Source organism: Mesitornis unicolor, unplaced genomic scaffold, assembly GCF_000695765.1.
Source record: "Mesitornis unicolor isolate BGI_N332 unplaced genomic scaffold, ASM69576v1 scaffold19170, whole genome shotgun sequence".
In the NCBI taxonomy this organism is placed as follows: Eukaryota; Metazoa; Chordata; class Aves; order Mesitornithiformes; family Mesitornithidae; genus Mesitornis; species Mesitornis unicolor.
This window is the reverse complement of record NW_010159268.1, coordinates 19,312-31,784: the sequence shown is the minus strand read 5'-3', so window position 1 is coordinate 31,784 and position 12,473 is coordinate 19,312. Positions and strand designations below refer to the sequence as shown.

General features: G+C 50.5%; 2 protein-coding genes across 2 annotated transcripts in view; both read left to right on the top strand.

Moving 5' to 3' along the window:
- The window catches only part of TBCEL (tubulin folding cofactor E-like), a 15,223-nt gene extending 14,047 nt beyond the window's left edge, over nucleotides 1-1,176 (top strand). Inside the window, exon 7 of the mRNA XM_010186163.1 lies at nucleotides 568-1,176. Within this exon, the coding sequence (XP_010184465.1) occupies nucleotides 568-886 (319 nt within the window). The 3' untranslated portion in view covers nucleotides 887-1,176. The remainder of the gene's footprint in view (nucleotides 1-567) is intronic.
- A 7,864-nt stretch (nucleotides 1,177-9,040) lies between these two features.
- TECTA (tectorin alpha) overlaps nucleotides 9,041-12,473 on the top strand; it is a 19,651-nt gene continuing 16,218 nt past the window's right edge. Inside the window, exons 1-3 of the mRNA XM_010186152.1 lie at nucleotides 9,041-9,104; nucleotides 10,592-10,725; nucleotides 11,614-11,901. Coding sequence (XP_010184454.1) covers nucleotides 9,041-9,104; nucleotides 10,592-10,725; nucleotides 11,614-11,901 — 486 coding nt within the window. The remainder of the gene's footprint in view (nucleotides 9,105-10,591; nucleotides 10,726-11,613; nucleotides 11,902-12,473) is intronic.

Genomic DNA, 12,473 nt, shown 5'->3' with positions numbered 1-12,473 from the left:
GGAAGAGCCATATGCCAGCTAGTCACTGACACGGAGGATAAGGACAGCTCACTGCTGCCTGGGTTCTGCTTTAGCTCTCATCAGAGAGTTTTAGCTGAATCGTGCCTTGGAATCTGTGCTTACCCTCCTGTCATCCACTCACGGTACTCTCCGTGCTGGTGTTTGTTTAGACTTTGCAACCTAGGAGTACCTTTGAATAAAGTGGGGTAGTATCATCATGTGAAACGGAAACTGATCAGTTATGGTACGAGCAACTGCAGCCTAACAATGTGACAAACAATGATAGGACAAGGGGTAACGGACACAAACTGGAACACAGGAGGTTCCGCTTAAATTTGAGAAGAAACTTCTTCTCAGTGAGGGTGACAGAGCACTGGCCCAGGCTGCCCAGAGAGGTTGTGGAGTCTCCTTCTCTGGAGACATTCAAAACCCGCCTGGACGCCTTCCTGTGCAACCTCATCTGGGTGTTCCTGCTCCGGCAGGGGGATTGGACTGGATGAGCTTTGGAGGTCCCTTCCAATCCCTAACGTTCTGTGATTCTAACTGTGGGCTTGTTTCCTTTCTCAGGTATCATGAGCTGGTCACGAAGTACGGGAAGCTGGAGCCCCTGGCAGTGGTGGATCTGCGGCCGCAGAGCAGCGTGAAGGTGGAGGTTCACTTCCAAGACAAGGTGGAAGAGATGTCGATCCGGCTCGATCAGACTGTGGCGGAGTTGAAGAAGCACTTAAAAACTGTGGTGCAGCTGTCAACGAGCAACATGCTGCTCTTCTACTTGGACCAGGAAGCTCCCTTTGGTCCCGAGGAGATGAAATACAGCTCGCGAGCGCTGCATTCCTACGGCATTCGGGATGGAGATAAAATTTACGTGGAGCCCAGAACGAAGTAGCCTCTTTTGACCTTGTGAGTGCACGCCCGTGCACGCTCCTGCCCCCACACACCCACACACATGCATTAAGGAGTTTTTTGCAAGGTTTTTATTTCAGTCGGTTGGTTGAGGTTTGGTTGCGTTTCTGTAGCAGGTGATTTCGTAGCCCGGAGGGAGTGCCCTGACCTGAGAACCATGCCCGCCATCCACTGCAGGTGACCTTGAGGTGACAACTGACTTCAGTGCGTGTGTTTCCGTGTGTGCAATACCTTGATGTTTTCTTTGACGCTCCGGTATACTCGTGATTCGGCGTGAATGGTCAGTTGTTCAAGCTAAAGAGTGCTAGGGCCCACAGGGGAGAAGATGGCTCGGTGCAGGATTTTACTTGTTTTTTCCTTGTTCTGACTCTTGGGGTTTTTGGCTCCACCAGAGCACCCTTTGGCCTAGCTGTGTCCGACTGCGGCTCGAGCTTGCTGACGTGTTTTTTTGCAGCTGGGTGCTGTCTCTAACTTCTGTTGCACTCGAGTTCACCGAAAAGGTCTAAACCAGTATTCTGCTTGATTCAGAGCTCAGGTATTTAGTGCATCCACTTTACTCCACTGGTTTGGTTTGTAGGAGTGCACAAAATGGGGGAAAGAAAGAGAAAGGTCCCTTCCTTCTGCTCCTGGTAGAAGGAAGCGATTTCTTTTCAAAACGCATGCTCTGTATCCACGCTGTCCTGTTCTGATTTTTGGAGAAAAACCACATTTTTGAGTTCTGTACCATCTCGCACGGTGTTTGCAACCTGTAGCACTTGCAGTTAGGAGACAGAGGGACCCTTGCAGTGCGCGTCGCAGAGTGGATTTTGGGAGGTGGCGGACGGGAGTTGCGTTGGAAGGTCCTCTAGAGTAACAGGTCAAAAAGGGCTTGAATTCGGCTGCAGTTCATCCCCGCATTGCTGAGGAGATCCTCCAGTATGCACTTAGCCTTGTACCAGTTTGTGCTGGAAGTGGACTGGCTAAAATTGCTCTCCTGGAAGAGAGTGAAGAGTGAAGTTTGTGTTTGTGTTTGTAGCTGTTGCACCAGAAATGAAACCAAGCACTTTCCCCGGGGCCCCTGGCTGTGGGGTCCCTGCTTAGGGTCCGAACGAGGAGAATGTGTTGGCTCGGATCAGTTCCTAGCAGATGAGTAACAAAGCAACTAGACTCACGTTTATTTAAAGCGGGTTTTCGCTATCTATCTTGGCTTCCCCCCACACGCACCTCATCGGCGTCGCGTGCTGCTGCTCGAATTCGCCCCCTTTTTTACTGCAGAGCAGATTCCCGTTCTTGTGCAATGAAATCCTCCTTCCTTTATCTCTTGTTTCGCTTTCCTGTCTTCTCCCTTGTTCCTCTGTGCCCCTGATGAGTTGAAGACTTTTCAGGTCACCTACTTATAAGCAGCTGCGTAACAGTTGTTGAAGCTGTGCAGTGAGGGCTCTAGTTACACGTGAACTTCTGACCTTAATTTTGCAATGCTCCCTTATCCCCACGTGCACTTTCTTTCCCATGAGGCTTTTGTCCACATCACCAAGCTCCTTTTATACTCTTGGAGTTGTGTATTTCTCTTCATACTTTACCTAGGTCATGGGGTGGGGTAGGATGGGGAGGGGATATGAAGTATTATCTCATAGTCTTCAGGTTCAGGATGTGGGGATCCTTTGGAGGTGAGTAGTTCCACATCCAGAGTAGTGATTAAAAATGGGAGGATTGAAGGCAAGTTCCTAATTCGTGTCTCGTCCCCCTGCCAAAAAGGTCCATCTCCTGGCCCCGTGGAGATGAGCAATAGGAAACGGAGCGAGACTTGCTGTAGGTAGAGTAGAGGCTGCGGCACATCGCTGCGGAGCCGTGGCACCCCTAAAACCAAGCGGGGAGCTGGCGGCAGTGTAACATAAGACGACGCTTTTATAAGCTAGAGCTTTACTGAAGATGTGTTTTCCATTTGGGCAGTGAAAGGCATTTGCTGCCTTATAGCAGAACTCTTAAGCCAACACTTCTGTATGATATATACATACATACGCATAGGAAAAGTTGTGTTTAATAAGATATTTTGTTATAAGACAAAGTTTTATGAAGATATGGTTGTTTAATATTAGAAGCCTATTTCTCCCTTTTATCTCCAGTTTCAGTAGGATATCCCTCAGGTGCTGCAGTGTCAGAGGTAAGCGACTGACGGGGATGCAGAAGTATCTCTGACTCAATTCTACAGAGCAGTAACTGCCCATGTGGGTGTATTTATGACATTGTAACTGATATTAATGAGATGCTGTAGCTCTTGACCAACCTCCTCAGCACAATGAGATGTCTGCTTCAGAGAAGGAAATAAGCAAAGACCATTAAAGGGATGCTAAGGAAGTCCCAAGGATGTGACTCCAGGTTCGTTTGCCTGTGAAAGGTCAGTCTGTCTGCACAGGGAGCTGTGCTGTCACAGCACCGGCTCAGAAATTGTCAGTAAATCATACTTCTGTTTATGGCAGACCTGGTGGGGATGGGAGGTGGAAAAAGAGAACACCTACGGGCACACGAGGTCGACAAGCACTGTGTAGTGCTGAGGATTTGGTGCTCACACCCGAGTCAGTGGTGCTCACTTTGATCAGGCCAGTGCAAGGCATGATAAGGATATCACCACCTTGCCACTTTGTGGGGATAAGGTTGTTTCTGGTCGATGTTTCCAAAGGGACAGTTTACGCATCCAGATGACTGACTTTGAAAAGTGGGGCCAATTGGCACACAACCAATGTGGCAAAATACGTCAAGCTGGCTCTCCTTCCTTTTGCAACACCTCTGGGAGAGGGTCTTGTGTGTGCCGTGTTACTACCAAACGGGACCACGTCTTGGGGACAGGGGAGGGCTCTGAGCAAGACAGGCAGCTTGGGGCTGATGTGGGTGCGGAGAAGCCAGGAGGGTCCTGAGAGGGCTAGCAGTTTGCTTTAAATCAATTGGGCTGTGTCCTGGTGCTGTCAGCATATACCCGCTTTAGCAAAAGGTCCCTGGGTGTGTCGCCTTCCTTTGAGAAAACAAAATAGGTTTGCAAGCTTCTCCAGCTTTTGTGTCCGTCTATCCGAGGGCTGCTTTTGTCAGGAGCTGTTTTGTTCTTCATGCTGGTTCATCCATAAAAGTCTGCCGCGGGCAGTCTCCACAGTGGGAAAAGCACCTGGTTCAGAAGGAATTAGGTGACAGCTATATACCAAAGTGTTGCACGGCTCCGTGTACCGAGATGAGATGCTGTGCCATTGTGGTTTTGGGTACGTTCCTATCGAACATCCATGTTTTGACCAGACGTTTCAGGCAGATCGCTTCACCGGTGATGTTTTGAATACGCATGGCATGGCGACTGTCCTCTGCTCCCTCGGTGGGATTTACAGCCCCTTTTACTGGGTTTTGCGTCCATCCTGGTGGCAGATGATAGCGTGGCCCGCAGTGGCTGGGAGCGGCTTGGAGGAACCACGTGTAGTGGTGTTCATTGCAGCTGGGGAGAGGCTTTTGGTTCTGTAATCTGAAGGAGGCGACGCGGTGGCTCTGCTTGTAAATGAGATTCCGTGGGTTCTGTTCGTGTGCGGATTTGGAAATGCAAAACGAGGTGCTGAAAGCAGCCCGGAGGCTAAAATATGTATTCCTGGCAGCCAGGCATCCCTCATTTGAATGTGGTGCTTCCGTAGGCGCAGAGAGACGCCTTCCCCAGAGCAACGTTAGAGGGGCTTCAGCCATCTCGGGCCTTTGCCTCTGTGGTTGCTTTTCTGCAGTTACTGGAAACTTCAGATATAATTTAAACATGAAGGTCTGTTCTTGCTCCCTATTAATGATGCATCCGTGTGTAATTTTCAAGCAAAAGGCAGAACTGTAAGTCCATCTCGTTTTTTATTCTGGTTTCTCTCACGGGGATTGTACTTCCCGCTCCCACAACTTGCCTTTGGTTCGCTCGCAGACTTAGCGGTGGAATTCAGGCCAAATAGGTAATTGGTTTGGATCAGTTCAATAAACTTATGTAAGTTTTTACACAAGAAAAGTGTCCTGAGTTTTGCACTTCCGTGTTCCCTGAAGGAAAATGTTTGCCCCCATCTCACCTGCATCTTAACAAGCACCTTCGGGAGAGTGAAAGCCGCTGAGATGTTCTTGCTCTGCTGACTGTGTGCCCGCTGAGCTGGGGCACAGCCACCTCACTTGTGCCAGATGCTGCTTGTCAGAAGGAGAAGTGGCAGTGCTGGAAGACCTAGACCTCTTCAGCGCTGCATTTCTCCGTGGTGGTGACTCCTCCACCTCCAGCTGAGGAACAAGGACGTTCCCTGCTCCATGTCCTTGGTGGGACCGGCCTCTGGGTTAAAACGAGTGGGCAGGGTGGCTCACTAAATCAGTAATCACGGGGTTAGCCCATGCTGCACCAGACCACCCTGGGGAGAGGCAGGAGGAGGGCGATGCCCCTCCGGATGGGACACAGCTCCTGGGCAAACCCCTCACCAGAGCGTCTTCCCTGGGCTGGGCTGGCTCCTTGTAGCTCTGGAGACCCCCTTGTCTCATCTTTTAATGCATGTTTCTTCTTGAGGTTACCCATGGGAAGGAAGTTTTCTGCTGGAAGGTTAAAAAAAGAAAAGAGAAAAAGTGCTTGTTTGTGCAGCCTTGATGTGCTCAGCACTGCATGATGGGAACATCCCCAGCCAAAAGAAAATAGCTGAGAAGACAAAGTCCTCCCCAAAGAGACAGTGAGACCTAATCAAACTTCATCAGTGTAGACTTGCCCGGGATGGACAGGACCAGAATATTAAACTGCCAAAGGAGCAGAGGGAAACCTATTTTCACCAGTTTTCTGTGTCTTTCAAAACAGGATGAGAAGAGCCAATTGATTTTCCTGGGGCTGGTAATGCTTAAAATTTGTATGGGAGGGAAAGGAAGAGCCAGGGTGTGTGGAGTGGCAGGCTGGAAGCAATCTGCCCCTGGAATATCAGTCAGTGCTTTATGATCCCTCTGCCCTTCTCAAGTAGTTGTTGGCTTAGAAATGGGAAGAAAAATAAATGTATTTTAAAAAAAGAAAAAGAAGAAAGTTTCCAGCTAGCAAGCTTGGAGGATAAAGAGAAAGCAAACTCTGGTATTTGCTGTGGAGGTGATGTGCTGCCTGGTGCACTGATGGACGGGAAGAAACCGCTGAGGTAAGATGCAGCACTGGGGGTGAACTCACTAAACACACTCCTAGCAGCACCCCACGTCCTGGGAAAAAGGTCTGGTCCTCCTTGTTTGGCTGCTGGCATCGTTTCGCTCCTGCGGAAGGGCAGGGAGTGGGTGTACGGGGGGCGCAGGAGGAAAACCTGCCTCCTAGCAGGGAAAAGAGGTGGTAAAAGGCCCCCAGACAGAAGTCAAAGGGGAGAATCCTTCTTCTGCCAAGGTTGGGCCAGAACATGGCTGTTTTCCCATAACAGACTGCTGGGGTTGGAGCACCGCCTGTCTTAACTGAGCCTTAATGCAGGCTGCAAGTGTCAGCCCATCGCATCCTTCACCCCTGGGCCGCTGCTCTGCCGCTCTCTTATCTGACATTGATGTGAACCAAATCAAATCGAATGAGATCTTCTCTCGGGCTACAGATTGAGCTCGGATAAAGAGCTTTGGTCTCTGTAACAGTTTGAGGCTTGCAGCCTGCGAACCTTTGGCAGGTGCTGCTCTCCGGGAACCAGCCCATCAGGGGTGGAAATGGTCACCAAGCGGCAGCCACCACCGAGCACCGAGGAAATAAAAGTATTGCCAGTAGCTGCTCAGCTTGGGCAGCCCCAGTGTTGTCCCTTCAGGTAGTTGTGTACCTAAGAAAGCCCCAGGGCTTGCAGAGGCTTGGAGTTGGAGGAAAGGCTGGGCTGTGGGTGCCCGCAAGAGAAAGGGGACAACAGAGAGGACTGCAGCAGCGAAATTCCTCTGCTGCGGGTGCTTGCGGGTGTGCTGTGCAGCCCAGACACCAGAGGCAGGGAAAATCCCTGTGGAAATGGCAGGTTGTATGAGTGAAAACATTAACAACGTTCCCAGCAGTGCCCCAGTGAAAACACCAGGCAGTCCTTCCAGAGAGGGTGGAAACGCGAACAGCAATGAAACCCTCTCGTGTGTTGGGAGAAAGCGCTCTGCCCTGGGTAAGTTTTTCCTCTTCCACCTGTAAAAGCAGGACTAAGTTGTGTTACAGAAACTAAAGCAAGTCTTGGATGGTAAAGTAACTCCATTGAAAGTTGGGGGCACTGCCTTTGAGCGGTGCTTTAAGCCTAGCACTGTTTAATGCTAATCCTGTAACATTATATAGATGGGGCTTTTTTTTCACTTACACAAAGGAGGAAAGGGCTCAATTCTTCTGAGCAGGTTTGGTGGTTTTTTTTCCTCCCTTCAGCGAAAAGTGATGCTGAGCAGCACAGCCACGAGCCCAGCTGCGGCTCGCTGACATTTCCATCTGAATCCACCTGAAGGGGGTGAGCTTTTGGGGAAGAAAGAGGCTTCTCTCCCTCTCCAGGCCAGAATCTGATCTCCAGATTAGCTTGCTGGTTATCAATAGAGGCAGCAGTGGTGATTGCAACTCAACACTGCTCCAGCCCTGGAACAGCCTTGGAGAAAACAGACTTTTCAATCGCAGGAGCGAGGGGACGGAGACGTCGCTTCAGTCGTCAGCAATAATTGGCACAGGAGGACCGGCATGCATTCTCCATTGACATAGGATTTCTCCCTGCTCTACCGGGATTGGTCTAAAACCGCAGACCTGACTGCTCCTCTAGTCTACCAAACAGGTTGGTAATCCTTTTCCTATACCTAAAAAATCGTATTTTTGCATGTGATACGTTAAGTAACATGTTCTTTATTGTCTGTCACGTCTCCCATGTGGTCTCAGTCTCAGTCTCTCTTGCACTGCGATAGTCTCCACTAGTCATTGCGTGCTTGGTCTCTGCTAACAAACCCCCAGTGACTCGGATTTACCATCTATTTAAAATTCTGTTGCCCTGCCTTCATCTTTCCAAGATAGAGATTATGCTCAAACTTTTCCTTGGTGGAATGAGTTTTTCTCAACGGAGGACACAGCTGTTAGAAGCAGGCTGTGGCCAGCATTGATGCGAGTGGCACACTGAGTGCTCCTCTCTTTCCTTCCACCCTGTTTCACGCTTTCCGAGCTCCCGGTAATGGGAGTCAAGTGGCAGCAGAGTGGGACAGACGATGGCATGTTCCCCACTGTAGTTATGTATGTGGGCATACTTAGGAGGAGTCGGATCTGTTGCTCCCTGTATGTTTTAGGAACAGACCTATAGGAAGAGCAGAAAGAGACGTGAGGTTTTGTAGCTGCTGTGTCCCCACAACTGAAACGCATGTGATACACAAAGCTGAGAAGGCAGAGAGGCTGGTATAACTAAGGCTGTACGTAATGTGTAGTCATGGCTGGTGTCTGAAGATGATCGTGTACTTCTCCGGCGGGCGCACACACATGCTGGGAACACAGGGCACCTTCCTGGGAGCTCTGCAGGAGCCGTGCCGGTGTGTAATGAATGGAAGCGACGGGCAAAGAAATCGAAGCAGGTGTTTTAGCAATATTTTCTATTGGATTAATAATGAGTAACAAATTGCATTAGGCACAGAAGGAATTAAAGTTGGCACAGGATTGAGCTTTCATTTCCCCAGCCCCGTACCTGCTTCTCTCCCTGTCATTGATTCCTGTACGGCAAGGAGTTGCCCAGCTGTGTAAATGTTTGTGCTTCCTCCACGCTCATCAAAACCGGTAAGCGATCGTTGTGCTAGCAGCCAGCGCACAGGATTAGCCAAAGCACCCTGTGAAGCCCCTGAACTATGGGAGCACACGGCAGCTCTCACGTCTGGAGTCGGGCAGAATCGTCCATCTTCGCGCTGAGCGCATCAGGGAGGAATTGCTTTTGAACTGTCGGGAGAGTTTTGAACTGCCCATGGAGAGCTGGGGCTATCTGCAGCTTCCAAAGGCTGTGTGAAATTAGCAGCAGCTCTCTGGTGTGGTTATGGGCTTGCTTTGACAATACCTGCGGGGCGATTTGCTGTTATCGCTAGGGACGTCTCATTGCACAGCTTAACGGTGTAGGCGTTTTGGGTCTGCCTGGCGGGTGAGGGACCTCCATCTCTGAAATGTCTGGTGTCACCCACGGTTTCCTACCGATGTGATGCAGCTCTGGGTTTCTTTCCTTCCTGTAGGATGAACAAGCGATCGTTTCTCGGCACCTGGGTGGCCCTCTTGGTGCTAACAGCACGACAGAGAGGTGAGTATGTCCCACTCAGGTGCTGGGAGGCTGACACTCCTCAGCTGTGCTGGGAAAGTGGCTGTGGAAAACGCCCCTTTGCTGGTGCAAGGACAAGAACCAGGGTGAATTTGGTGTTTCCCACAGGGAGGGAGAAACCGCCTGTTTTAAGGGTGAGCGCTAAGCAGAGAGATCGGTGGCCCTTGGTGGATAAGCACAGGTGCTAATTTTGCACGAGTGGCAGCTTGCTTCGTGGGAGATGGATCGGCCGCCTGCGCAAATGGCCCTCGCTTCATTGAGAGCAATGAAGCGGCCACAGTTTACATTAAACGAGGAGCTGGCGTGCTGCGCTGCATACGGAGCTGGCGGGATATACCGGCCACAGAAGTTGTCGAGCTCGATGGGTGTTTTACGTATACGTGCATGTATATATCACCTATAGGGCTGTGTGTGCGCACACAGGGCACTCCAGAGGTGGTGATGGTCTGGCACGTGGCTACAAAATAGGAGTTTTAATGATTTCTGGTGTAAGGACTGCTGAGCAGGCCAACCAACTGAGCAGGCCGACCAACCTACACCCAGTAAAAGGCAAATTGGGTGAGCCATAGCGAAACGGCGTGGTTGGAGGTAGTGAGAAATGAATTTTTGTCATGTTTCCATTTGAAGAAGGGCAAGCGGAGCTGGTATGGGCAGCAAAAGCCTCTGTAGTTTGGTAATGTGGCAGATGTGCACCATGGGGCTGGTACTGGATGTGTGGCCAACTTGAGGACCCCAGCAAGGGAAACCTGGGGAGCTGGGAAATCAGGAAGCTGTTTTCCTGCTCAGGCAAAAGCTGTGTCTCTCTTTCCTCGTGTGGGAAATGCAGCCACCAATTCACCTATGGGAAATGCCACCAGGGCAAAAATCACCATCAGTGGGGCTTTCTGGGCCGCTCGGCTGCATGAGGCAGTGCGTGGCAGTGTCTCACTAGTAGTGCTGAAGAAGCTGGCATGAGTTTGCTGATTAGAAAAGAAGTAAAACCTGTGTCTCGTAGCTATGCCCCAGCTATAATAACTCATCAGGTGTGCAACAGCTGTGAAATGATTTGTTTTAGTACCTGCTGCAGCCCTTTGGATATACCTGAAACCAGGCTTGCGGCTCGGACACTGCCACACGCCACCTTCCTTTATGTCCGAACGTGTGTTGTGTGCCACGGTGCTGTTTAACTCAGCAGCAGCCATCAGAATTTGGCATCGTGGCCGAGTCCCAGTGTGTCTGTTCACTGTTAGGCTGCTGCCTCAAGTGCACAGCGTGGGGTTTCACCCCATCCTGAAGCCCCAGGACTTAGGTGCAGGCTGGTGGCCAGCAAACCTTCAGCAGAAGGAGCTGAGGGCAAGGAGCTATTTCACTCTTCACAGGAGGTCAGCATTTGGGGATAGGCAACCCCAGGGCCTCCACTGTGGCCTCTCTGAAGTCAGAACCAGCCCTGGCATTGCCATAAGGACTCTCTTCTCTCTCTCTCCTTCCAGCTCACAGCATGGCGAGTCTGTATCCGTTCTGGCAGAACGACACAAAAACGCCCAAAGTTGATGATGGAAGCTCTTCCGAGATCAAGATCTCCATCCCATTCATCTTTTTCGGAGCCCCGTACAGAAGCATTTATGTAAGTGGAGAAGCAGAGCTTCCTTTATTCTTTCCTTGCCATTAGCGGCTGCATTTTAAGCACTCTCTCCCCTTCAGGAATCGGAAGATTTATTAGCACCTACCTGACAAGTTCTTAGATTTCATGAACTGATAGGTTTTATGATTAAGAAAGTCAAAGGTATTTTTAATGGGCTAATGTTCATGGGGAAGGAATATAAAAGGCAATAAATTTTCTTTGTAGGTGATTAAATGATACAGCAAAGCTTAGGCCTTGACACAAGGAACATTATTCCTGTTACATGACAAGAAACAAGAACATGCAGAGACCTGCAGGGGAAAAAAAGGGGTAACGGTTGGGCCCGCATGTAGGTGCCCGAGACAAGGACGGGTTGCTCCTGTTCTCAGACGATGACACGGCAAAAGCCTGGCAAAGGGGACAGCAGCTCCTCCAGGCTGGGCTAAGAGAGGGTTCACCTGAGCACATCAAAACAGTGCCTTAGACAAGGGCCTAAATTAGCATGACCGTATGCCAGACACCCAGAGCACCCCTGTTTTGTGGTGAGCTGGTCTCTGTGAGTGTGCCCAGTCCAAAGCGGGATATAAAATGCCAGGTTCTTCCGCAGGCAGGGTCCCAGCCAGGTGCCATCCCGCTCTGATGGCTGCCTCTCCTGTGCTGGCCCGTAGGAGCCCTGTTTTGCAGACTTTTCTGGGTTTTCTCTCATCTGGGGCTTCCTGCCCTCAGCCTTTGGCCACCACTGGTAGGATGAAGTCAGATCTTTGCTTAGATGGCCAGGCTGTCTCATGGCTGTCAGTATATAAGCCACCTACAGCCAAAAGTGGCTCGTCCCACGTTTTCTGAGAATCCAGCAGAAGGCTTGCTCAAATGCCAGCGGCTGTCTTTCCGCAGGTCAACAACAACGGCGTGATTTCCTTCAACGCGCTGGTCAGCCAGTTCACGCCTGAAGCCTTTCCCCTGACAGACGGCCGGGCCTTCGTCGCGCCTTTCTGGGCAGATGTGCACAACGGCATCCGCGGGGAGATCTACTACAGGGAGAGCACGGACCCTGAGCTGCTGCGGAGAGCCTCCAAAGACATCCGCAAGCACTTCAAAGACATGGCCTCTTTCTCTGCCGTCTGGATCTTCATCGTCACCTGGGAGGAAGTCACTTTCTACGGAGGAAGCAGCACGACTCCGGTAAGAGCGATCAGCTGCACTCCTTGACAGGAGGTGTTCGGTGGTTGAGTACAGGTCCCTGTGTGCATATCTATACCTCTTCTATCTGTATCTTGGTCTTGGAAGGGGAAAACAATAGGGAATACTGAGAGAATTTTTGTGATGACAACTGCCCTGTCTGCATGAGAGATCCAGACCGACCAGAGAGTCACGCTGCGGTAGCTCTGTTATATTTCATAAATGTGTGAGGCAGATCTCAGAGGATAGGGATGGTGGTGTGATGATTTTTTTAGGGCATGAACGGCTTTTAAATATCCGGTTAATAAGTGACTTCAGGAGGTCCGTGCTGAGCTGCTGACACATTGCTGATAGGGCCCGTGTGGAAGGTTGGGGTGCAGATAGCGAGCGAGGGATCCTTGCTATTGTTTGGGGGAAATGCTGTTTAGGATTAGCCTGTGTACTGTGAGTGCCAAAAGCTGGCTTCTTCTGTCTAAAGGAGTTGGCTCTGATAAACACTTCAGCTCTTTTCCATTTGTTAGAGAGGCTCGAGATTTAATACATATTTTTTGCCAGTCCTGGCAATGCTTGCAGAA